Source organism: Acanthochromis polyacanthus, chromosome 22 (genome assembly GCF_021347895.1).
Source record: "Acanthochromis polyacanthus isolate Apoly-LR-REF ecotype Palm Island chromosome 22, KAUST_Apoly_ChrSc, whole genome shotgun sequence".
Lineage (NCBI taxonomy): Eukaryota > Metazoa > Chordata > Actinopteri > Pomacentridae > Acanthochromis > Acanthochromis polyacanthus.
The window spans coordinates 6,908,970-6,936,451 of NC_067134.1; the positions used below are offsets into that span (position 1 = coordinate 6,908,970).

Sequence of the window (27,482 nt, forward strand, 5' to 3'; positions counted from 1 at the left end):
TTCTGTAAAAAATATCTTTTATTTTAGAAAAGAGTGTTCTCTCCTCCACTAGAACCAAGAGAACACAATAGCAAACAGCGACAACACCTGAACACACCACAGACACCTGAACACACCACAGACTGTTACCAAACATCTACCAGATCAACTCCACACAAAGTTCAAGTAGTTAAAGTCAGACAGAAGCAGGTTTTACATCTGTTGGGTTGTTTTATTAACCTCCAGTTATGTATTCTTTTTTAAATTCATCTTCTTTTAGCTCTGCAATCAGAAAACAGAAAAACCTGGCAGCTAAAATTCATTGCGTTGTTCATGCAAGTTAAAATCTCATGGAAATGTCTCATTACCAAGCCGAGCTACAAAAGAACAGGTTGGAACGAGATGATACCTGGTTGGAATGAAATAACTGGTGGGAATGAGATAACTGGTCATAACGAGATAACTGGTGGGAACGAGATAATAACTGGTTGGAACAGGATAAGAACTGGCGCCATATTAAAAACCTGCAGATATGAACTGCCTGCACTTGAGCTGTCTGAGTTTAAATATAAAAGAAAATCGAACAACGACAAGCAAAGAGACGTCCAGGAAAGAGAATGACAGAACGTTAAGAGGTTCTAGCAGGCTGTCCGGAGGACGAGGTTGAGATTTGTTGGGTTCTCCTGGACGTTAACATCTCAGAGAGTCGTGTAAAAACATGTTCAACATAAAAACAAAAAACAATATCTTTAAAAAAAACAGAGTAAGGTGGTGTCAGTATTTAGAAGAAGTCTTCGGTCTTTGGACGTTCTAAAGCGTTTTCTAGACGTATTCTGATTGGACATCAGGAATCAGCAGATCTCAGGACAGACCGGAACCAATCTGTTGTTTGATAGAATAAAAATCAGGAACCTGTGGGACCCCGTTGGACGTTTAAAGGATCTGAAGATGAGACACAAGTTCTACCCTTCAGGCAAACAGAAATGTAAACATTGAAGAACAGGTGAAGGTTCAGCAGAAGAGGAAGCAGGAAGTAGACCGATCCCAGATTGACAAGAAGCAGATATAGATCAAGGGCTCTGAGATTCAACTTGTCGTTTCCCAGAAGAGCTGACAGAGCGGTGAAGGCACTGAGGGGAGCAGTGCTGCCGGTCGCCGCTGTCCAGAGGAACCACACCGAGAAGAGCAGGAACCCTCCAACATCTCAGACGTGGTTCCTGGAGGACGGCAGTGACGGGCAGGTCGGGACGCAAACAGAAACCCTTGAGTTAAAGCTGAAGATGAAAGCAGGAAGTCCTTCAGAGAGTGTAAGACAGAGGTATCCAGCAGTGGAGATGAAAGGTTCGTCCAAAACAAACAGAAACAACATTTATAGGAAAAGTCTGAGTCAGAAAAGAGGCCAAGCCCACTGCTGGGTCAGTTCCAGAAGAAACGGAGCAACAACTAATTCCATACATCCGTCAGAGTCGACAGGAAGCAGCAACCCGAGTCCTCATCCTTCCTCCAGTCCGAGACCAAGGCAGCATCTGGAGAAACCAAGACCAACAAGAAGTCAAACATTTCTACAAGATAAAGGCTTCAGAAACATCAATGATTCAGACTACAGTTTCTTCTAAAAGCCACCAAGACGTCATCGGCTGGTTGGTCGACGGGTTTGGAGAGCTTGTCTCAACAAAATCTAAAAATGTGTTGCTGCAGGAGGAGATCTGTGCCACACTGATCAGGTTTAAAGACCTTCAACCAACTCACTGGTCTGGAACCAAGGTCTTTATCCTGAACCCAAATCACATGACCCACAACTCACAGGCCTCACGGTACTAGAACACGTCAGAACAGGATAATAACTGGTTTAAAGAACTATTAACTGACCTGAACAGGTTAATAACTGGAGTGAACAGGTTAATAACTGGACTGAACAGGATGATAACTGGTTGGAACAGGATAATAACTGGACTGAACGGAATGATAACTGGACTGAACAGGATAATAACTGGTCAGAACAGGTAATTACTGGTTTAAAGAGCTATTAACTGGTCTGAGCAGGTTAAGTGTTGCTGTCCATCACCCTCTTGGACCTTGTAGCTATCAGCACATATCAACACCTGAAGTCCTTGAGGTGTAAAGAGTTGTGGAACTTCCTGGTGAGGGATGAGTCTAAAATGGTAAATGGTTGTATTTATATGGCGCTTTTATCCAAAGCGCTTTACATGGTATGTCTCATTCACACATTCACACACTGATGGTGGAAGCTGCCATGCAAGGCGCTAACCACGACCCATCAGAAGCAATTAGGGGTTAGCTGTCTTGCTCAGGGACACCTCGACATGAGCACGATGGGCCGAGTATCAAACCGGCAACCTTCCAGTTACAAGATGGCCACTCTACCCACTGAGCCATGCCGTCTAGTCTAGGAGTTTAGGAAACTTTCTGTAAAGCGTCAGAACCAGGTTCTAGAGCCAGCTGAGGCTGCTGGGTAGTGTAGTTGTAAAGGTACCTGGAGGTGGCGTCGGTCGGTCGGCTATGTGGTGGAACTTCCTCTCCTCTCTAGGAACCTGTAAACAACACGGTAGGATTAGTTTGGAGGTTTAGGCGGCATCCAAACCACAGACGTAAACAGGAAGAAGATTCCAGTTTGTTCCAGTTCTTTGTGCTGTTTGGTTCCTGATGTTTCGACTCAATCTGGTTCCAACCAGACAGAACCACTTCCTATTTACCTTCATAAAAGCCGCAGCTCTGCTCCGTTCAACCCCGAATTCCCTTTTTTAACTCACTGTGGCCTCATTTAACAGTTTTGACTGATATTGATTTGATGTTTCCTTTATTTTTCACACATTACATTTCTCATATTTTGTTTATCTATTGGGGATATTTACTTTTTTGACATTTTATCGACATGTTCTGGATGTTTTTGAGACATTTCATTCATTTCATTCTGTTTTCATATAAAATGAGGAATAAAAACACTCACACTTGAGTCTGTCGTAAAAAATCAGCGAAGTTCTGATCTCTGGAGCAAAGTTCGATGATCCTGAGACGCTCCTGGATCTCCTGCAGAGACGAGAACATCTTTAGATCAGAGAAGGAAGGAAGAGGAAGGAGGTCTGGAGGTAAGAATAGAGACCTCCTGCTGAGCTGAGAAGCTCCGATCCACTAAAACGTCACGACATTTAAACTCTGGAATCAGCTGATTAAACTCTGAAGTTTCTTTTTGTGAACTGAAAAACCAACAAAACACATAAAAAAACCCATTGATTTCAATGTTTGGATCATAAAAAAAAACCTTAAAGACAAGTTTTATTTTGAAAAATCATCAAAAAGCACCAAAGTGACTCATTTATGAGCAGAGACGTGTATTTGAACACATCATCTGGACCAGGTTTAGATCAGATGGACCAGGTTAAGATCACATGGACCAGGTTTAGACCACATAGATCAGGTTTAGATCAGATCGACCAGGTTTAGACCGCATGGACCAGGTTTAGATCAGATGGACCCAGTTTAGACCAGATGGACCTGGTTTAGATCACATGGACCAGGTTTAGATCAGATGGACTAGGTTTAGATCACATGGACCAGGTTTAGATCAGATGGACTAGGTTTAGACCACATGGACCAGGTTTAGATCACATGGACCAGGTTTAGACCACATAGATCAGGTTTAGATCAGATGGACCAGGTTTAGACCACATGGACCAGGCTTAGATCAGATGGACCCAGTTTAGACCAGATGGACCTGGTTTAGACCACAAGGACCAGGTTTAGACCACATGGACCAGGTTTAGATCAGATGGACCCGGTTTAGACCAGATGGACCTGGTTTAGACCACAAGGACCAGGTTTAGACCACATAGATCAGGTTTAGATCAGATGGACCAGGTTTAGACCACATGGACCAGGCTTAGATCAGATGGACCCAGTTTAGACCAGATGGACCTGGTTTAGACCACAAGGACCAGGTTTAGACCACATGGACCAGGTTTAGACCACAAGGACCAGGTTTAGACCACAAGGACCAGGTTTAGACCACACGGACCAGGTTTAGACCAGGTTTAGACCAGATGGACCAGGTTTAGTCCAAATGGACCAGGTTTAGTCCAAATGGACCAGGTTTAGACCACATGGACCAGGTTGAGGTAACATGGACCAGGTTTAGATCAGATGGACCAGATTGAGGTAACATGGACCAGGTTTAGTCCAAATGGACCAGGTTTAGACCACATGGACCAGGTTGAGGTAACATGGACCAGGTTTAGACCACATGGAGCAGGTTTAAACTAAAAGGACCAGGCTTAGACCACACGGACCAGGTTTAGACCAAATGGACCATATTTAGACCACATGGATCAGGTTTAGATCAGAATAAAGCTGCATGCAGACGATGGCGCTCCTTTCTCGTGTTCCTCACCTCTTTGGTCAGCGTGGTGTTGTGGTACATGCTCTGGATCTCGGTGCTGCTGGGGTCTTTGGAGGCGTCCGGGGTGCTGTAGGGTGGCACGTCGTCGTCATATCGACGGTAGTACTGCGTGGTGACTGGGTCGCTCTCGAACATCGGGTTGAACTTCGTGGCGCGTTCGAGTGTCGGAACACTGTCGCCCCGCCTGGAACACAAGAGCAGGTTTAGGGCTGAATGAGCAGTTCTGGCTCTGGCTCTGGTCATCAGAACCGGGTTCTCACCGCAGCGGGTCCTCCGTGTCCTCCCCGTCATACTGGTCTCGCAGCGTCCTTGCCAGAAAGAAGATGATGCCCGACGCCACCATGAGGAAGCCGGCCACCGAGGCAATGGCGATGCCGACCACCAGCGGCTCGGACACGTACTCCTCACAGTGCTCCCCACGGTACCACCAGTTCTCCCCGACCCGGCACCTGGAACAGAGGTCACATTCCCAGGGAAACCACTAAAACCAATTGAAACATCTGGAGTCCCTCAAGGCTCTGCCCCAGGTCCTCTGGTATTCAGAAGTTCCACATCACAGAACTTTAATGTGATTAACTTTGTGTATTCATCAGTTCAGACCATCGTGTAAAGGTCCTCCCACCTGCAGATGGCACCCTTGCCGGGGATGATGTCACACTTTCCGTCGTTGAGGCAGAAGTCGTGTTGGACGTCGCAGACGCTCTGACATGGCAGCCCGTCCACACTCACGTAGCCAGCGTCGCAAACGCACTCGGCCTCTCCGGACCAGCGGTTCACCATGCAGCGGGAAAACTCGTTACAGGCCTGGAACTTACAGGGGTCGGCCTGGTCGCCTGGAACCACAGAAGAAGAGGGACAGGAGGCGTTCAGGGAACATCTGGAAACTATAGCGTCTATTACACTGTGAGGCATTTAGGAAACATCTGGGAACATCTCCAGTAAACTAGATTTTGTATTGTGAGACTGGAGCCTTTCTGGTTCATTTGCTTCTCCAAACAGTCAAGCTTCTGTTTTCCACTGAGACTCCTGAGAGTCCAGCTTCATGTCTTCATGATCTGCTTTGGTTCTACATCTAAAGAAGGCCTCAGATTCTCCAGAACCCCCTCTGATGAGGACGCTGTGATGCTCTGGAGCAGATAAACCAGCTCGTCCACACTGTGTCCTTGTGGAATGGAAAACCTGCCTTCAGAATAACCTGATTATAGCGTCCAGTGAGCGCTGCTGTAGATTATCAGGAGCTGCTCTGATTGGCTCAGACAGATTAAAGGCGACGGAGGAAACATGGAGTCATTCCTCAGATGGGTTTCTACTGGTAGAACCACAATCGTAAAGCAATATTATTCTATTTGTAGCCTCTGGAGGGCAGCAGGCAGCACAACAATTGACATGAACAGCTGATCAAACAGTCATCTGAGTGTTATCAGTAATTAAAATAGCATGAGGGGTTCCTCAGGGTTCTATTCTGCATCCTTTATATCTTTACAGTTTTATTACAGTTGCATTAACTGACTGCCCAAAACAAAATATCTCACGTTTTCAGGTTAGAAAGTAACCGATACTAACCTGTTAGCGCAGAGCTAACATGATTCTCCCATCAGCACTGTCAGTAATTACCTGTGGGGTTCCTCTGGGTCCTATATACTTTTATTTTAAGGGTTTATTAAAGCTGAACTAACAGATATTTGTCCACTTGGGGGCAGCAGGCAGGACAGCACAACACTTGACATATTATCAGGTTAGCTCATGCAGACAGGTTGATAACAGTCACCTGAGTGTTATCAGTAAATTAACATTAATAACGTGTGGGGTTCCTCAGGGTTCTGTTGTGGGTCCTTTAAATTTTATCTTAAAGTTTTATTAAAGCTGCATTAATTGATTTTTGTCCATTTGGGGGCAGCAGAACAAGCCAAAAATTGGTAGAAAGTAAGTGATGCTAACAGGTTAGCAAATAGTTGCATCAGTATTATCAGTAATGAGCATGGGGTTTCTCAAGGTTCTGTTCTATCCATACTGTTCCTCAGGGTTCTACTCTGGGTCCTCTTATTTTAAGGTTTTGTTAAAGTTGAACTAACTGATTTTGTCCACTTGGGGGGCAGCAGAACAAACTTTAAACAAAACATGTGACATATCAACAGGTACTATGATAATTTACCATCTCAGTAATTCCTGTTTAGCCCTGTTTGAGATGCCACATTGATGTTCCAGTTTCTAAGGTTCCTTCCTTACATGAAGTCCTGTGTTTTTCTGTTTCAGTTTTCTCCTGATAAGCTGCAGTTCTTCTTTTAGAGCTAAGCTTTACTTTCAGAACACAAACACTACCTCTGTTTGTGTTCTGAAAGCGTTGCTGTTCAGAGAGAGAGTGGGCTCAGGCTAATCGAGGTAAACATGATGTTGATTCATCGGGATGAGTCGTGTTCCGCTCACGTTCCTCCCAGACAGATTATCCCCGTATTAGATCAGAGTCCTGACAGCTGAACGGCTGCAGACGCAAACTCAGGTTTCATCAAAAGGCTTTCAGTTGTCTCCAGAGATAAACGTTAGGGAGTAAAGCAGCCCTAAAAGAAGCAAACTGATTGAAGAGCTTGAGGTAGAAGGTCAGGAGATGGTTCTGACTGGACTTCAGGATTACATTCACAGGTTCCTACTTTCCCATCTGAACACCAAATTAGTCAAGAAAGTCAATTCCAAAGCAGAAAAATTCAATGGAAAAGGAAAAATACAGGAAAGCCAAGGAAGAAATGAAGGACAAAGATTTGGATCTTTAGACGTTGTAAGAGAACAAACCTTCATGAGTCTTTTGTCTCTGATGAAGTCTCATGTTTTTAGCTGCTACCGAGTCATTTCCTCACATCCAGAGAGTCTAAAAGCATCGTGTCCTCTGACTTAAACAGACTTTTACACCTTATGGCAGCAATAAAAGTTGTGATTTCATTATGTATAGAATGAAAATAGAACATTTCTAAAACACAAAGGTTGCTTCTTGTCCTACCTGACTCGACGTCCAGCGAGTACTTGTCGATGGCCATGTTCATGGTCTGGTAGGCGGTGTTGGCGAAGTCCTCCAGGATCAGGTAGATGACGTTGGTCACCCCACTGGGAACCGGTTTGCCGAACCTCATCCTGCTGTTCACCACGATGCTGCCATTCCTGAAGTTGAGGATCTCCAGGTTCTGGAAGTTGTTCAGGTTGGACTGGAGGTACGGGACGAGCTGCGAGGGGAACACAGCGGAACGTTCCAAGCTCAATACATCAACAAGTTGTTATCCAGCAAAACCTGATTCTGTAGGCGTCTTTGCACTACAGGAAGTTAAAGTTTACATGATCAACCTCCTGATTCCACCGAAACGACGACTACTACTTGAAATGTCCGGATCCCATTCCAGACGGTTTTAACCTCCTTTCTATTGGTTTATGTCTGTTTTTTGAAGTCTCTTCAATACTTGTGGGAGTTTAGCTGTTGATTGACTGATTGACTGATTGACAGATAGATAGATAGATAGATAGATAGATAGATAGATAGATAGATAGATAGATAGATAGATAGATAGATAGATAGATATTGCTGTTGATTACTGATTAAGAAAATGACTGTAAATGAACATCCTTTAAATTACCATAAACTAAGGTCGATACTGTTCAGTTAAAAATGCCTCGATGGGTCCACATCTTTCAGATCGGATCAGAACCATCCCTGACAGATAGAACTGACTGGACATGACTCCAGTTCTTTGTAGAACATGGAACAATGCAGGTTTGTTTTGAATTTTAAAGGGGAACTTCGTTTTTTTTCAACCTGGGGTCTGTTTTCATGTCATTTCATACATGTGAGTGATGGAGAAATGACTTTCACACTGGTTGTGGCGCGAGCTATCGCGCAATTTTGAATGAGATTTGGATACAGACCACAACAAAGAGCGATCGTCCAGCCCGATCTCACGAGGATTCGTGAAACTGTCACGTAAGTTTTAGTTTCGGTTTCGTGCGCACCAACACGATTTCGTCATGTTTTTCGTGCCGCTCACCACGAAATGCGCACCAATGTATTTTAAACGGTGGACTTTTCGTGCCACTCAGAACGTATTTCAAAAGAATGTGTATATTATATTTTTAATGTAAAACCGTGGCGAATCCAACGCTATATTTGCATGACATCGTTCCTAAACATAACCCTAACCATAACCATAACCATAACCTAACCATAAGCCGGTGGTACACTTACCAATTTGCATAGGAATTTCAAGAATGTCCGGCGGCCGGCGGCCGCAAACGCGATCACACAAGCAGTATACACCGATGGACAGCTTAGATCGTCATGAATCCGCCGGTATAAACCACTTTCAGATGTGATTACCACAGCGAAAAACATTTCGTGGTGAGCGGCACGAAAAACATGACGAAATCGTGTTGGTGCGCACGAAACCGAAACTAAAACTTACGTGACAGTTTCACAAATCCCCGTGAGACCGGGTTGGATCGTCAGGTAATGGGGAGGTTTTCGTTCACTTCTCATCTCTAGTATGTTTTTGGACACTCATTGAGACTATCCGAGCCGGTCAGTGTGGGGAAAAAAGCACGTTAGGGCAGACTTTGACGCGGGGGGGCCAGTTGCCCCATACTTTTCGCTAGCTGAGCTGCTAGCTGAGCTGCTAGCTGAGCTGCTAAGCTGCCTGCCTGGCTAAATACTGGAGATATGTCAAAAATTCATTTCTCCATCACTCACATGTATGAAATGACATATGGAAACAGACCCCATGTTGAAAAAAACCAAGGTTCTCCTTTAAGGTCTGTAAGTTTCGGGTTGAGACTTTAACCCCACAATGTAACTCTTTCTCCCTTAAAACCAGCTCTGAAAGAGGTTATACGTGGATGGTTCCTAAAACAACCGCGAAGTTCCTGCAGTGCAAAACGGCCCGTTGAGTTCTCACCAGCTGCAGGAACCGCTGCTCCAGAGCCTTGTACTCTGGGGAGCTCTTGTTGAAGAGGTCCATGGAGAAGGCCATGTTGGTGACCCTCAGGCTGAAGAACACCGTCAGAGCTCTGCCCGGTCGGGTTGGTAAGGCCATGGCGTCCAGGTCCGACCCCTGAGCTCCGCTGGAGAAGCCGCTGCTGTCGCCTTCAGTCGCCACGCCGCCATACGGGAACAAATCGAAGCTGACGTCGATGCTCGGCACACCGGGGAATCCGTGGTTAATAGACTGGAAGTCAGTCACAGGAACGCTGCTGTTGACTTTCTGTAGCGAGGAAGTTGTCGATTCAACAACGTCTGGATCTGTCAAAGGCACACCTGAGTCTCCGTCTGGTGCTGAAGAACCAGGAGACTCTTCTGAAGGAGTCTCTTCAGATTCTGGTGTTGACTGAGGAACATCTGAGGACGGAGTGCTGATTGGACCTTCAGTAGCGTCCTCATGGTTTGGGTGCTCATGGTGAACCAGATCCTCGTCCTCTGGCAATGAATCCGACACTCGAGTGAACGGCGAGTCCTTCTCTGGAGACAGAGCGACGCTGTTGCCGTGGTCGGGGCTGACAGACGGAGCCGGATGAGGGGCGGCGGTCGTCGTGGTGACAATCATGACTTCATCCACAACCAGGTCCTCGTCTATGGCCTCAACCACCGGCGCTATCATCGTATGAGTTCCGTCTATTTGCTGCTCCTCTAAAACCTCCACCTCATTGTGATCTTGTGTCTCTGGCAGCAGCAGTTTTGGTTTTTCCGTTGGTACGTCCAGTTGTGGCGGATCATCAGTGACTGCGTCAAAACTGGACTCACCAACTGTGGCCACCTGGACTTCCACAAAGGCTGGCAACTCTTTGGTTGAGGGAGCACTGGAATCAGGGGCTTGATGGGTTTCAGATGCTGGAAGCTGCACTGCTGCTTCAGAAGGTTCTTCTGATTCCTCCAGGGTTTCTGGAAGGTTCACAGTTAAGTCAGTTGGTTCCGCAAAAACAGCGGCACCCAGAGTCCAAGCTTCAGGTTCAGAAAAATCAGCAACTGGCATCGCCAGGGTGTTTGGTTCAGTCCAGTCGTCATAGATCCCGGAAGCTTCCACCGTCTGCACAGAGAGTTCTATAGCCAGGGTTCCTCTGGGCGAGAACATGGGGGGTTGCGTTGTGGTTGAGAACCGTGGATCTGTGCTGATGTGTGGTGTGACCAGAACTTGATCCAGGAAAGGTTCCTCGTGTCCGTCTGGAAGTGGTTCTTTAAAGCCAGGTGTCTCAGTGAGTTCTAGTCTAATCAGAACTTCTGTCTCCGTGGTCGGTGACTCAGCAGCGACCTCGTCTTCATCCTCCTCCAGATCAGGGGGTGGTAGAACCTCCAGGCCTCCGTCCCCCTCATAAAAGACACCATCGGACGTCAGTGAAGTCTGCCAGGACCAGATGTCAGATTGACCGTCTCCAGAGAACCCGGAGCCAGAACTGTCGTCCAGCAAGGAGGTTTGAGGTTCCAGAGGAGGAGATAAGCCTCCAGAATCGACCACATGGTCTCCTCCACGAGGATCATCTCCACCACCAGCAGAGTTACCGAGCAGGAATCCCTCGTCTTCAATATGTCCACTATCTGAGGAGCATAGAAACATGAGAGAATGTTAGATCCTGACGGAATCGTCTGAACGAATATTCCAGGATTTTTTGAGATTTTTGTTTTTCATTTAGCGTTACTTTTTGGAAATTTTCTAGGAATTTTCCTGGACTTTTTTGAATTTTCCGGAAATTTATAAGAAATTTTCAGAGAGTTTTAGGGAATTTTCTGGGAATTTTCTTGAATATTGTCAGCATTCTTATCGAGTTTTTTCAGAAACTTTACAGAAATTTTTCTGGACTTTTTAGAAATTTATGGAAATTTACAAGAAAATTTACAGAAACGATCAGGAAAGGATTGTTTTCAGAAACAGAGCTTAGAATTAATGGTAAATGTTAAACAGAGCGATTTTAACAGATGTATTTCAACCAGTAAAAACTTTTACTAATAATGAAGTTTGAGGCTGCAGCAGATCGATACCATCAGAAAGCCTCTGGTTCTTTGTGCTGCTGCATCATTTTGGAGTCAGACATTATGGTTTAAGAAACAAACACAAAGGTGTGAACATCTGGAGCTGTGAGAAGGTGTCAGAAGGCTCCAGCATATTTATTGGTTCATTGTTGAGCTGAACTGAGACATAGAAAAAGAAACAAAACAGAGAGCTGAAATTCAACAGTAAACTTTAAAACCGGTGGATCTCTGTCGTCTCTACTCACTCTTGTCCAGAGTCTCCGGGTCGAAGGTCTTTGCTGGGAATTCGTTGACGCTCTCGTCGAACATGAAGACGTCATTCTCGCTGGCCGCCTCGCTCTGCGGGGCCTTCCACTGGTCAAACAGGTCGAACAGGAAGTCGTCCTTCTTCAGGAACACATCGCCGCTCTCCGCCTCGTGGATCGGAGCGTCGGGAGGCTTCTCTGCAGCAAGGACATTATCCTGGACAGGAGGGGAAAAAAGATGGTCATGCTCTCGTCTCAGTGGGAAACGTTCTGGAAGTTAATCTTTACTGTGTTTACTTCATGTTTGTAAAAAACAGATTTACTGCTGAAAGTCTGAATCCTTTGAACGTCAATACCTCCTGGTGGGTGTGAAAGACAATTCATCATCAAAAATATCCACAAAATGATAACGAATATAAGCCAGAAAAAAATAGAAAGAATCATCAGATTTTACATTTTCAGATGGTCTTTGAATGTGTCTAAAATGAGTCTACAGCGAGTTAAAATGAGTCCACAGTCAGTTAAAATGAGCCCACGGTGAGTTAAAATGAATTTACAGTGGGTCATAATGATCCATAGTTGGTTAAAATGAGTCCACAGTGTGTTAAAATGAGTCCACAGTGAGTTAAAATGAGTCTACAATGAGTTAAAATGAGTCCACAGTGAGTTAAAATGAGCCCACGGTGAGTTAAAATGAATCTACAGTGGGTTATAATGATCCATAGTAGGTTAAAATGAGTCCACAGTGGGTTATAATGATCCACAGTGGGTTATGATGATCCACAGTGAGCTATGATGAGCCCACAGTGGGCTATGATGAGCCCACAGTGGGCTATGATGAGCCCACAGTGGGCTATGATGAGCCCACAGTGGATTAAAATGAGACCACAGTGGGTTAAAATGATCCACAGTGGGTTACAATGAGCCCAAAGTGGGTTATAATGATCCACAGTGGGCTATGATGAGCCCACAGTGGGTTAAAATGAGCCCACAGTGGATAAAAATGAGACCACAGTGGGTTAAAATGATTCACAGTGGATTAAAATGAGATCACAGTGGGTTAAAATGAGACCACAGTGGGTTAAAATGATCCACAATGGGTTAATCTCACCATGTTGTCGAAGGTGTCAGCTGGTCTACTCGTGGGTTTCTCTGCTGGCAGTGAGTTTTCCGCTGCAGAAACAGAAGTTATGTTAGTTTCAGGGTAATTATTACTAATCAGACTGTGGTGTTCTGGACAGGAAATGACATCAGCCTCAGCAGGATGCAGTACCATTCTCCAGCAGCAGGGGGTCGGCCACCTCCAGGCTGCTGTTGGTCATGAAGTTGTCCTTGTGCAGCGCCTCGGTGATATAGTTGCGGAAGTCTGTGATGGTGTAGACCACGGTAGGCTGCTCGGCGGCGCCTGGGTAGTTCTTCTCCACCAGGTTGTTCTGCAGCGAGATAAAGTCTAGCGTGTCGTTGGCGATGCCGCCACCGTCCACCTCCAGGGTGATGGTGTAGTGGACCAGGACCACCAGACCCCTGGAGATACAGCAGCAGTTATCAGAAAACGATCCCAGGAGGCATAAAGACCTAAAGGGAAACTTTCAGGATACGTTGGGAAATTTTGATGAAATTTTCAGGAAATGTTTCAGGAATATTCCAGGATTTTAGTTTTTCTTTTAATGGAAATTTTTGGAGAATTTTCCAGGATTTTAGGGGATTTTTTCAAAAAGATTTTTGAAGGAACTTTCTTGAAATTTTGGGGGAATTTTCTTGATTTTTTTTCCACAAATTTTAAACTTTCTCGAAATCTACAGGACATTTTTGGAGAGTTTTGGGAAACTTTGTCGAAACTTTGGGAAATTTTGATGGAATTAGTTTCACTATTTTCTAGGATTTTGGGGGAATTTTTTTATGGAATTTTGTGGTAATGTTTTGGGAATATTCCAAGATTTTTCTGGGATTTTTGTTTTTCATTTTCTGGGATTTTTTTGGAAAAATTTTCCAGGCATTTAGGAAGAAATTTTCAAAAAATTTTGAGGGAATTGTCTGGGATTTTTTTCAGGATTTTTTTGGAATTTTCCTGAATATTATCGGCATTTTACAGAAATTTTTCATACACATTATGGGAATATTTCTGGACTTTCTAGAATGTTCTGGAAATTTACAGGGAATTTTCAGGGAGTTTTAGGATACTTACGGGGAATATACCGGGAAACTTTCAGGAAACTTGTGAAATTTTGAAGAAATTATTGAGAAATTACTTACAAAGTTTTGAGAAATTTTCTGGGAATTTTTTGACAATTTTCTGGGATTTTGGGGGTAACTTTCTAGGAATTCTCTGGGATTTTTTAATGGAATTTTTGTGGAATTTTCCTAAATATATTCTGCATTTTTACAGATTTTTTCAGAAACCTTCTAGGAATTTTCTGGACTTTCTTGAACTTTCTGGAAATTTACTGGGAATTTTGGGAAATTTTCAGGAATCTTTGGAAAATTTTGGTGAAATTATGGGGAGTTGAGGTAGAAAGTTTTGAGAAATTTTCTGTGAACTTTTCCACCATTTTACAGAATTTTTAGGGGGAATCTTTTTCATTTTCTGGATTTTTTTGGAGAATTTTTCCAAGAAATTTGAGAGAAATTTCAGGGATTTTTTTTCAGGAACCTTTGGGAAAAGTTCAGGAATATTTTCAGCATTTTTGCAGATTATTTTTCAGAAACATTCTAAGAATTTTTCTGGACTTTCTAGAACTTTCTGGAAATCTAAAGGAAATTTTAACAGAGTTAAGGGAAACTTTCAAAAAATGAACAGGCATATACTGGGAACGTTCAGGAAACTTTGGGGAAATGACTGTTTATCAACAGTGAAAGTGAATGAAGTTGAAACTCACCGTTCCAGGTCCTTCTGAGGTCTGAAAACACAAAAAACAAACATCTTCAGACACTAAAACCAGACAATCAGCAGTTTTTATCACATTCATTCTCATTGAAAAACAGAAACCAGAAGTAAATTTTTTTTACTGGGACTCACCTGAACTCCACGATGTGAACCTTCTTGAATCCCGGCAGACGTTCGAAGGCGTCTTCAATCTGCAGAGAACCAGACAGAAGCAGCCGATCACAGACACATACAGAACAAACCTAGAAGTGGTCCACTGCTGTCAGGTTGTTGTGTCTCTGTGGTTGTGTTGTGTCTTTGTGAGCCTCCCCCCAGCTATTGTCCTCCAGATGTGGTAGATGTGGCTGTAGTGTGTTTGGGTGTGTAGGTTGTTTTGTTGGAGGTTTTCTTGGTAGCGCTTTTTTCCAACAGCTTGTATCCTGATGTTCTCTGGAACAAACCGGAGATCCTTAAAGTGAGAAAACTGGCCTGAAAGGCAATACCAGGACTAGAAGGACCAGGTTCAGAGGGACCAGGAGGACCTGGAGGGACGTGAGGGGACCTGGATAATCCTCCAGGTCCCTCCAGTCTGCCAGGTCTTGTCAGCAGTTCTACGAGGCGTTCAGGAACATCAGTCAATTAAAACATCTATTGGTGGATATTCACATAAAATTACACAGTTGTGTGTTAGAGTTGTGTGTCTTTGTGTAGTTTTGTGTGTCTTTATGTTACCCTTCTAGTCAAGTGTTGGGCTAACTTGAGTTGTGTTGTTGTGTAGTGTTGTGTATCTATGTTGTGTTACTCTTCACGTCAAGTGTCAGGCTAACTCCTGTTGTGTTGTTGTGTAGTATTGTGTATCTATGTTGTGTTACCCTTCTACTGAAGTGTTGGGCTAACTTCTGTTGTGTAATATTATGTTGTTGTATAGGGTTGTGTATCTATGTTGTGTTACTCTTCTAGTCAAGTGTCACACTAACTTCTGTTGTGTTGTTGTGTAGTGTTGTGTATCTATGTTGTGTTACCCTTCTACTGAAGTGTCGGGCTAACTTCTGGTACTCGGAGCTGCTCGGGTCTCTCAGAGCATCGTTGTAGGTTTCTCCTCTCAGCCGGATGCTCAGCTCCACCAGCTGGTCCTTCAGGGGCCTCGGGGGCCACGGCAGGGTGTCGTCTATCTCGTTCCCGATCTAAAGGGGAGGAGCCACACAGGTGTCACTAGGTGAGTCATCAGACGGTACCTGTAACTGACCAATGGGAGCTCACCGAGTCCTCCCAGTCGAAACCGTTGTTCCCCAGGAAGTTGTCGGATCCCTGGAGGTCGGGGAAGTTCCCGTTGTTGTACTCCACCACGTACTTGGTGGTGACCTCCAGAGAGGAACCGGCCGTGACCTCCTCCACCGCGTGTTCTGGAGGTTCTTCTGCTGGAGGCTTCGTCATGGTTCCTTCAACCAATGGAGGAGCTTCCTGGTCCTCATCTGGACCTCCATCCTCCTCCTTGGTGGGTTCTACACTTGGAACCGTCCCTGGATGGAGGTCATTTCCTGTAGGAGCCTCTGGGACGGTTCCTTCCTCAGGAACATGTCTGGGTTCTGTAGGTTTGGGTTCCTGGGTCTGGTCTGGACTTTCTGGTAGAACTTCCACCTCCTCCTCAATCCCCGGCATTAATCCCTCAGTGTCTTCTGGAACCACAACAACAACCGGAGTGATCTCTTGTAGAACGTCTTCTTCGGCTTCTGCCATGGTTCCGTCTGCGTCTGGTTCTCCAAAACCAACTTCCTCCTCTGTTCTCTCGTCTAGACCCTCAGGAGGTCCGTCTTCTTTCTCCTCAAACGTTTCCTTTCCAGTTGATTCTTGTGTTCTGTCTTCAGATGTTCTGACCAGATGGGTTTGATCTTCTTCAGGTTCTACTTTGTGTTCTGCTTCTGGTTCAGATCCTCCTGCAGGTTCCGTCTTTTCTTTGGGTTCTTCCACAGAATCAGTTTCATGTGCTGGTTGTCTTGTGGGTTCTATTTTTTCTGCCATAACTTCTATAAGTTTTGTTCCTTTTGTGGATTCTTCTACTAGTTCTGCTTCTTGTGCTGGTTCTGTATGGGGTTCTGCTTCTTGTGTTGGTTCTGTACGGGGTTCCACTTCTTCTGTTGGTTCTTTAAGGGGTTCTGCTTCTTGTGTTGGTTCTTTAGGGGGTTCTGGTTCTTGTGCTGGTTCTTTAGGAGGTTCTGCTTCTTGTGTTGGTTTTTTAGGGGGTTCTGCTTCTTCTGTTGGTTCTTTAGGGGGTTCTGCTTCTTGAACTGGTTCTTCAGAGGGTTCTGCTTCTTGTGTTGGTTCTTTAGGGGCTTCTTCTTCCTGTACTGGTTCTTCAGAGGGTTCTACTTCTTGTGCTGGTTCTTTAGGGGGTTCTACTTCCTGTACTGGTTCCCTGGTGAGTTCCAGTTCTTGAATTGGTTCTTTAGGGGGTTCTGCTTCTTGTACTGGTTCTTCAGAGGGTTCTACTTCCTGTACTGGTTCCCTGGTGAGTTCCGGTTCTTGAATTGGTTCTTTAGGAGGTTCTGCTTCCTGTACTGGTTCTTCAGAGGGTTCTACTTCTTGTGCTGGTTCTTTAGGGGGTTGTACTTCCTGTACTGGTTCCCTGGTGAGTTCCAGTTCTTGAATTGGTTCTTTAGGGGGTTCTGCTTCTTGTACTGGTTCTTCAGAGGGTTCTACTTCCTGTACTGGTTCCCTGGTGGGTTCCAGTTCTTGAATTGGTTCTTTAGGGGATTCTGCTTCTTGTACTGGTTCTTCAGAGGGTTCCACTTCTTGTGCTGGTTCTTTAGGGGGTTCTACTTCCTGTACTGGTTCCCTGGTGAGTTCCAGTTCTTGAATTGGTTCTTTAGGGGGTTCTGCTTCTTGTACTGGTTCTTTAGGGGGTTCTACTTCCTGTACTGGTTCCCTGATGAGTTCCAGTTCTTGAATTGGTTCTTTAGGGGGTTCTGCTTCTTGTACTGGTTCTTCAGAGGGTTCTACTTCCTGTACTGGTTCCCTGGTGGGTTCCAGTTCTTGAATTGGTTCTTTAGGGGGTTCTGCTTCTTGTGCTGGTTCTTTAGGGGGTTCTACTGCCTGTACTGGTTCCCTGGTGTGTTCCAGTTCTTGAATTGGTTCTTTAGGGGGTTCTACTTCCTGGACTGGTTCTCTGGATAAGTCTGGTTCTTGTACTGGTTCTCTTTTGAGTTCTGCTTCTTGTACTGGTTCTCTTCTGGGTTCTGTCGACTCCTCTGCAGGTTCTTCTACGGGTTTTGCCTCTGTCACTGGTTCTCCCACAGGATCTGATTTTTCTGCAGATTCTTCTACAGTTTCCAGTTCTTGAGCCGGTTCTGCTGTGGTTTTGGTGACTTCTACAAGTTCCCGTACTGGTTCTACTGTAGGTTCTGATTCTATTTTAGGTTCTGGTTCTATTGTGGGTTCTGGTTCTATTGTGGGTTCTGTCTCCTTTGCAGGTCCATCTGCAGGTCCGGCTTCGTTTACAGCCATTCCTGTAGGTTCTATGTTTTCTTTTGCAGGTTCTGGTTCTCCTCCTTCCTCCTCTACAGGTTCTGTTGGTACCGTAACAGTATCTTCATCCTCAGCAGGTACTCTTGTAGCTTCCAATGGTTCCTCCTCTGTTTCTTTTGTGTTCTCTACAGGTTCTTCTTCAAGGATCAGTGTTTCTCCTGCAGCCTCTGCTAGTTCTGTTGTGGTCTCTCCTGTGTTCTCCACTGTTACTGGTTCCTCTGGTGGTTCTTCTGTTTGAACAGGTTCTTCTTCAGCAGCAGTCTTAGTTGGTTCTTTTACGTCCACCTCAGTGGTCTGGTCTTCATGTTGGACTTCTACGTTCAGCTCCTCTTCTGTACTTCCTGTGGACTCTACTTCTTCCTTAGGTTGTGGTTCCTCTACTTGGGGAACATCCTCAGGGACATCGACAACATCTAAGATCTCAGCAGGCTTTGAAGGAACCTCCTCCTCTCCACTGTCTTCTCGACCTTCTGTCTTCATGGTCGTCGTCAGAATGGAAGCTCTGGAAGGAACTTCTGGTTCTACGACGGATTCTTGTTCTGGAGTCACATTTACGAGAACGTCAGCTTCTTCTTCTGGATATTTCATGAGGAACACGGTAGGAACTGCTTCCGTCCTGACTTCAGATTCATCTTTGTTTTCCACAGCAGCTTCTGACAGATGTTCCACTGGTTCCGTTTGTATGTTTCCTTCAGGTTGGTCAAGAGTTCCTGCCCCAGTGGGTTCAGGTTCTGGAGGTGGTGTTTCATCCACTGGTTCTGGTGAATCCTCAGTGGGTTCTTCTTCAACGTTCTCAGTGAAGGTTGGAGATTCTTCTGGCATCACCTCGGCTGTGACCGATGTGTCAGGGATCGGTTCTATCAGGACTTCTGGAGGAACCTCAGCAGTCTTTTTTGGAGGTTCTTCCTGCCCTGTTTCCTCCAATGTGGTGGCTTCTGTTTCAGCTGCTGTGGTTGGCTTTGGAAGAACCACAACAGAACTTACTGTGGTGAACTCCTGAGCTACAACCTCTGACGGAGGCTCCTCACCTCTGGGGCTGACTTCCCGAATAAGCTCAGGATCAGAAAAAACACCAGGAGAACCCTCAAAGATCTCACTGTCTTCTGTCATATCTTGAACAGGTCTGTTCTCCTGATCCGTCCGGTCAGAAGTTCCATCATCCTCAGCAACATTTAGAACCTCAGCGACCCCAGCTGGGCTTCGTGAAGCCTCCTGGACATCTTCAGCTTCTCCACCAGCATCAGAGGTTAAATCCTCAGGAACCTCAGTGAAGGATGAGTCCAGGAACCGAGCAGTGACCTCGAAGCCTGGAAGAAGGTCTTCATGGTCGGTGGTGATGGTCTCCGGGCTGAAGATGTCTTCATCTGTAAAAGGACATGAAGGTCAGATCTTTACACAACTTTAGATGTTTCCGCTGTTCTTTGCTTTCATTTTCTGGGATTATTTAAAGAATCTGCTGAAGAACGTCAAACTGTTTGTAGAAGCTAAAGTAAACCAAGATGTGATGGAACCTCAGAGTGTTCATGGACACAGAAGAACCACTCCAGGTTCTGAATCGTCTCAACAACATAAAGTTCTTCAGATATTCCAGTAGAACAAACCTCCAGTGTTCTGCTTGACATTAAACTGTTGGTTGTTCAGTTTAAAGACGTCTTGAGTTTCATTTAGTTTCCAATAAAATAACAAAACAGATCAGAAGAAGCAATGTGTTCATTGCTGATTACACAGTTCTACCTCCTGGATCTGGTTTCTAATGATCTGACAGTTTGTGTTTCTAGAAATGGTTGAAGAGTTTGGTCCAGACCTGATGAAGGTCCAGACAGGTGATGCCAGAAGCTGCTGGTGTCCTGCAGTAACTCAGTCGGTCTGCTGCCTCAGTGACCAGACTCAGCGGCTAAAGAGGCTTAAGGTCTATTCTGAGCGCGGTGTGACGGGAATCGGCCTCCATAAGACCGATCGGGGTGGAAGGTGATGGACGTTCTGTTGAGCAAACAGACGTCTGGGGGGGCGCCGGCTTTAGTTACTTTTGGTTTCAGGACCGAGTCCAGACAGCAGCTGATAAATAGTTCCACCACATTAAGACACGAGGGCCGTGATTGGCCAAGCTCCAAACTGCCTGGAGATGAGACTTTCACACCTTCTGGTTCCTAAGAACATTAGACAAAGCTGAGATCTGTGACCACCCACAAAATGATGGGTTCATTCCAGCCACCGGCGGCTCAGATTCACCAGTTGGGGCATCAGGAATTAGCCAGAAGAACACGGATTTAGACTGTGGAAGTTCCTAGCTGGTGCTTGATGTTTAGTAGAAGGCTTAATGTGGGGGAAAAAAAAAATTTTTCCTCAGTGAAACTTCTGATGTCCAAATTTTCAACATTTTTGGTAAATTTTTAGAACATTTCTTGGTGGGAAAAAAAGGAAATGTTTAAAATGTTTCTTTTAGAACATTCACATCAAAATCAACCAAAATCCAGTGAAATTCACTGGATTTTGGTTGATTTTGATGTTTAAACAAAATATTAGAAGTTTTACTGAAATATATGGAATCACTTTAGATATTTTTAGGATTTTTTGGAAGATTTTCATACATTTTTTGAAAACATTTACAAGAATTACCTTGCCAAATTCGTTTTTTTAGATCAAACTTTTAAGGGAAACTTTTAAGGCATTATTTGAATTTTCTTCCTGAAGGTTTTACACATTTTCAGAAATTTGGGGAATTGTTTGCTGAATTTTTGGATCTTTTTAACTAAACCCATCAAACTGTGGGAGAACGTCCTGAAAACACTGAGGAACCTCTAAGCTCCGGGTCAAAGCATTTGATTCAAACAGATTAAGTGTTCCGGCTACTACAAGTCGCTGCTTAATGCCCTAAACAGATTAACGTTCTCCAGAGAACCTCAGCTGCTGCTTCCTTTCCCTCCTCAGCAGAGAAAACGTTCCTCAGGGGTTCAACATGAGAAGTTTAAAGGGTCCATATGAGCTGGTGTTTAGTGAACAGGTGAGTTTACCTGTCGGAGAGCTGCTCAGTGAGGCTTCTGATTGGATGCTGGATGTGTCAGAGCTGCAGAACAAAGGAGGAAAGATTCAGAAAAAAGCTGAAGCAGGAATAAAATCACAGATCAATGAACGGATGATTCTTCTACACCAACAGAAAACACTCATTTTTACCATAAATACTGATTCATACATTATAAAATCAGTTTTAATGAGCAACAGATAAAGCATCATTTTGTTTCACTTAAGCACTCATTTGGACTCACGAAGGTAAAACTTACAGGATTCAAAAAAGACAGAATTCCAGAGTTGCACTGAAACATTTTGCACTGAATAATTCAATTATTTTCTTCACATAAAATGTTGGATTCTAGACTTTAGAACAAATTCAGGCTAAATAAGTAAATAATGAAGAGAAGGTCTTCAGAAAGTCCTTAAACGCTGCTTCAGGTTGAAGGAATTCTGATGTTTAGGTTAAATAAACTCATAAAAACCTGTTGAGTCAGAATCTGTAAAACATCTGAACAGAAGAATCCTGCAGCTTTAAAGAGTTCCCGTTTAATTCGTTTTTTTTTTCAGGTTTGATTCTCGGTTCCGCTCAGAAACTCTTCAAATAGTTTCATCTTTAAATCCGTGAAACTTTCTGAACTAAAACCACTCGACTGTAAAAAAAAAAAAAAAAAAAAAAACGAGCAGATTTCAAACAAAAATGAAAAGCAGCAAACCTCCGTTCCTCCGTCTGACTGGAGACGATAAAATTCCTAAAACAGTTTAAACTTTGATTCCAGATTTAATTCCTGCGGCTAACAGCAGCTTTACTTGTTAGCTGAAATCAATGCTAATGCCAACAAACTAATGTGCTTAAAAGCCACTAGAAAAGCACAATAACATCTATTACAATGCTAAATGTAGCATGTCAGCCTGCTGCTGCGTGACATGTTAACATGTTAGCATGCTAATCTGCAGCATCTTAGCTTGTTAATTAGTTTGTTGTTGGTTATAATAGCATAAACATTTAGCATTGTTGTAAGGCTAAAGGTTGATTGTTATGTTAGCCTGCTAAAGAATTACAGCTTAACAACATGTCACTTGTTAGCGAGCGTTAGCAAACAATAGCAGGTGTTAGCAGGTGCTAGCCGTTGTTAGCAGGCATTAGCAGGTGTTAGCAGGCGTTAGCAGCCTGTAGCGGTTGTTAGCTGACGTTAGTGGACGTTAGCAGATGTTAGCAGACGTTAGAAGGTGTTAGCAAATGTTAGCGGCTGTCAGCAGGTGTAAGAAGATATCAGTGGGCGTTAGCAGAAGGTAGCAGGCCTGAGCAGGCGTTAGTGTCTGCTAGTGGTTATTAGTGGTTGTTAGCAGGTGTTAGCGGTTGTTAGCAGATGTTAGTGGTTGTTAGCAGGTGTTAGCGATTGTTAGCAGGTGTTAGCGGTTGTTAGAGGATGTCAACCGTTGTTAGCAGGCGTTAGCAGTTGTTATCAGGCATTAGCAGGCATTAGCAGGCTTTAGCAGTTGTTAGCATGCGTTAGTGGGTGGTAGTGGTTGTTAGCAGGCTTTAGCGGTTGTTAGCAGGTGTTAGCGGTTGTTAGCAGGCCTACCTGCAGGGCGGAGGGCCTGAGGATTGGGTCACACTGCAGCAGGTGATGAAACAACACAGGAGTCAATAGAACCAATGGGTTTTCTGCTGCTGCTGCTGCTAAAATCAAATTTAACCGACAGAATCACGACTCTAAAGCTGAATTTACAGAAAACTGATCTGACTGGAGGTTCTTAGAGTCCAGAGTCAGAGTCTGAAGCTGCACAACAATATCCAGTCATGGATAAATGATCAGACCACCCTGGTTTTCTTCAACTTCTTGTTCTTTTTAATACCTGGTACCACTAAAGGCCCGTTAGTTCGGACAAATATAATAACAACAGAAATGACAACATTGTTTTGTTGGAAAATCCGGTCATTGGAGGCAGGAAAGAGTTTTCTAGCTGATGGAAGAAGACTGTTTTCTAGAGTAGTCCCAAGCATGACCTGGTTCATTTGCCCTGTTCCATCCAGACTGAAACTACCCCAGATGGTCACTGATCCCCCCCCCATGTTTTACTGTAGGGGCAGACAGTCTGGTTTGGAGCTTCTCCAGGCTTCCTCCTAACCAGTAAGATGTCTGGAGTGGACATCAACTGTAAACTGGATTCATCCCTGAAGAGAACCTTAGTCCAATCATCAACAGTCCAATCCTTGTGATCCCAGCAAAGAGTAACCGGCTTTCCTCTGCCTTTCCTTGATGAAGGGCTTCTTCCTGCTCTGTGGGACTTCAGACCAGGTTCAATAAGTCGCTTTCCAACTGTCCTTGAACAAACTTTGAGTTTCTTGGAACTTGTTCAGGGTTGTCTGGGACTTCTTTTGAGTTGTTATGACCAGATTTAACAGATTCTTGACCATTTTAACATGTTCTGAGAGTTTTGAGAAGTTTTGAACAGGTTTCAAGTCATTATGGACAAACATTTACACATAATTTATAAAGTTTGACTCAGTTTGGATGCTTTTTCAGTAATTTAGGATTAATTACGATAAATTAGGACCACATTTCCAGTAACTGAACACAAATTTCAATTAATTATCGGAACATTTCAAGTCATTCACTGCAATTAAAGTAGTTTTGGACAAATTCCAACTTGTTTTAAAAGTTATTTTAGGCAGAGTTTGAGTCATTATTGGCAATTTTTAATTTGTTTGGACAAATTCAAACAATCGTCACTCCTTTTTGGTCATTTTTAATTCAAACTAAATCATTTTGAAACAACTTTGTGTTTCTTGGGACTTGTTCAGGGTTATCTGGGACTTCTTTTGAGTCGTTTGGGTCCAGATTTAACTAATTTTGGACCTTTTTTATTCGTTTTGAGAAGCCCAACAAGTCCCATTTCTCCACAGTGTCCACTCATTTTTAAGGTCCCTGGAGGTCTGAGGACGATTCCTGACAGGAACGGATGAGTGACGGTCATCTGGTGGTAGAAAGACGTTTCCTGACCAGCTAGCAGTTTGGTAGAACCATGCTGGGTTTGTTTTTCTTGGTGTAATGAAAGGCTGTCTTGGAGATCTTCATTTCTTTCTCTACCTGTCTCTCAGCCATGATGGCTGCCTTTGTGGCTTCACATAATTCTTTAGTTTTAGGCGTTATGTGAGAGCTGACAGCTTCTGAGTTCTTCTACAGCTTGAATGTCAGCAGGAAACCACTCTAGACCTTTGAAATGTCCTCTTATAGACCCTGGAATACAATGAAGCTGAAGCAGGTCAGATAGGGCATAAAGTATGATGGAATCAGCTGCATTTAAAGTCCTGTTCATTCTCCTCTTCAGGTAATAAACCTTTAGTGGTACCAGGCATTAAAATGAACACGAACCTGAAGAAAATTAGGATGGTCTAATAAGTTCTCCATGACTGTAGTTTAGGCAAAAATATCAAAACAGAGCAACAACAACTAGAACATCACATCTAATGGAAGCAGGAAACATTTAAAGACTTCAGTAGCTAATAACGGACTACTAAACCTGTTTACTGACCTGTTCATCGCTGCTGCCATGGCAACCCTCTGAAATAAACAAACACATCATCAGCAAAGAAAATGATTTTCAGGAACAGTTTGAACTCAGACTTCAGTTAATCTGCAGAACCAAACGTCCTCCAGGAGACGTTCTGTCAGTTCTTTGGTCAGAGTTGAACTACTTCCTGTCTCGGTACTCACGCTCCTGATGAGGTTGACGTGCTCCTCTGATTGGCTGAAGAAGCTGCCGATGTCGTGGACGCTGACGGAGCCGTCGATGCAGCGTCCGACCCACCGCTGGTACTCATCACGCTCTGGTAGACGATCCCAGAAGATCTTAAAGGCCTCCCACACCGTCTCCTGACACACTGACATACACACACACACACCTGTCACACACCTGTAACGTACCTGTACAGCTGTATGAACTTATAACACACCTGTATCATACCTGGATACACCTATAACACACCTGCATACAATGGTGCAGAAATGTTTTAGGACCGCCCCATAGATTTGTGAAACACTGCATTAAGAACCACTCTGAGGTCTTCAGTGTAATTTCTTTTCATCAAATCACAGCCAGAATATTGAACACATCTTTCAGATCAAGAACCTGACCAATCAGAGACAGAGGTTAGCCCCAAGAACTGGACAGACAGGAAGTGGAAGAAGATTCTGAGGTCAGATGAGTCCATCTTCCTCCTGCTGATGTGAGGCTACAGAAGACCAGGAGAAGCTTCATCTCCAGCTGGACAGGACCTACTGTCAGGCATGGTGGAGGAGGTATCATGGTGCTGCTGGTGTTGCTCATCTCTCTGTCTGTGGCGCAACATTTTGATCATAAAGTAAAATACGAGATCGATCTATTATCATTTTGTGTCTAATTTTTGTAATACTTTGTCTTTGTTCTTTATTTTGTCTTATTTTGTCATTAGTGTAACTTTTTGTTTGTTTTTATGTTTTGTCTTTTTTTTTTCATTTTGTGTCTCATTCTTGTCTTGTTTTTTTGTCTGACTTTTGTCTTTTGTCCATTTTTTTGTCACTATGGAACTTTTTTTGTCTAATTTCTTGTTCCATTCTCCAAACCCACAGGTTCCCTTCTACACATGCTCTGTTCTGTGGAGGTCGAACTGGGTGTTCTACCAGACAATGCTCCTTGAACTCATCCAGGACCAGTAGAACCAGTAGCTCAGTATCCAGGTCTTAGAGGGCCCAGCTCAATCCTGGACATGATTTAAGATCTGTAGTGGATTATCAGAATGTCTATCAAAGCAAAGAACAAATAATTTTGAAGAATTAAAGCAGTAATTAAAGAAGAATGGGTCCAGATTAGTGGAGAACATCCATCCAGGATCAGAGCTCTACTGCTGTCAATGGTGGGACAACTAAATATTAAGCTGATGCTTCATTTATGTATTGTTCAGGTTTGAACACATTCTCTATTTGTTGACTTTGATATCAACAAGTTTTCTTGTCATTATAAGACATTTTTGAGTAATTCTGGACAACTTTGGAGTGATTTTAGGCAAGTTTTAGTCAGTTTGGACCAGTTTTAATTTAATTTTGGACAAGTTAAAGTCATTCTGAACAAATTTTAAGTAAGTTTAAAACAGTCTGAGTAGCTTCGGACAGAGTTTTGTCATTTCAGATGAGGTTTCGAGTAATTTTGGATGAGTTAACCGATTTTGGAGAAGTTTTAAGTAGTTTTAAAACTGTTCCAGTCATTTCAGACAGGCTTTTGAGTCATTTTGAACCAGCCTCAAGTCATTTGGACGGATCCTGAAGTGAGTGACAGTTTTTAGTGCATGGAGACTCTTGTGTTCACTCTTACAGCCAACAGCAGTTGAACTGACAGACTGAAACTATGAAGATTTTAGTTTCGTTCGTTTTTCTTGTAAACAGTCATTCGTTTATGTCTGTGTGATGCAGACACACCTTTAGAAATGCCATGAGATCAATATTTGTTAGATCTAAAGTGATCAATAGATGATCGGAACAGTTGATGATGGATCTTTAGACCAGCGCTGATTATCGGTGGAACCTTCAGGTTGAGTTTATCAGTCAGAATCGTCTGGGTGACCTCTGACCTCAGTGGGATCGGCCGCCTCACTGACCAACTTTAAGCTGCTAAGTCTGTTTGGATAAAGAGCTTGAGGACACGTCCAGGTGGAGGGAGAACCGGCAGAACCTTTTAGAAGCACTTAGAACCTACATCTGAGGTGGAAGTAGCTGAGGTGGTTGGCAGCAGCCTGATCGAAGGTCTCCTGGTTGCAGAGCGTCACTCCGCTGGGGAACAGGATGTTCCTTCTTCTCCGAGTCACTGCCGAGTGTTTCCTGAACGTCAGCTGGTCCGAGTCGTCCACCGACCGTCCAGAACCGGCAGAACTGGCAGCTTCTGGAGACAAGAGACACGGTTCTGCTGCTTGGTTTCAACCAGAGCTTTCTACGGAAGAATTTCAACAATAACCTTAACACCTAATCCCCGAAACTTCAACCCTAGACCCTAAGAACCTCAATGCTAGACCCTAAGAACCTCAACCATAGACCCTAAGAACCTCAACCCTAGACCCTAAGAACCTCAACCATAGACCCTAAGAACCTCAACGCTAGACCCTAAGAACTTCAACCATAGACCCTAAGAATCTCAATGCTAGACCCTAAGAACCTCAACTATAGACCCTAAGAACCTCAACCCTAGACCCTAAGAACCTCAACACTAGACCCTAAGAACCTCAACCCTAGACCCTAAGAACCTCAACGCTAGACCCTAAGAACTTCAACCATAGACCCTAAGAATCTCAATGCTAGACCCTAAGAACCTCAACTATAGACCCTAAGAACCTCAACCCTAGACCCTAAGAACCTCAACGCTAGACCCTAAGAACCTCAACCCTAGACCCTAAGAACCTCAACGCTAGACCCTAAGAACCTCAACCTTATA

General features: G+C 44.0%; 1 protein-coding gene across 1 annotated transcript; it reads right to left on the bottom strand.

Annotated features, from left to right (window-relative positions):
• On the bottom strand, positions 1-26,970 carry LOC110967827 (interphotoreceptor matrix proteoglycan 2-like; the record flags this gene model as incomplete). Its single annotated transcript, XM_051942330.1, has 20 exons — positions 1-1,505; positions 2,474-2,531; positions 2,948-3,027; positions 4,385-4,577; positions 4,654-4,842; positions 5,016-5,226; positions 7,383-7,602; positions 9,319-10,949; positions 11,627-11,843; positions 12,738-12,799; positions 12,900-13,150; positions 14,503-14,523; positions 14,643-14,701; positions 15,512-15,673; positions 15,750-19,375; positions 21,023-21,075; positions 22,604-22,636; positions 24,558-24,586; positions 24,740-24,906; positions 26,754-26,970. Coding segments are annotated over 19 exons (7,455 nt in total), but the record flags the coding sequence as incomplete, so codon positions are not given.
• Between the last annotated feature and the right edge of the window lie 512 nt (positions 26,971-27,482).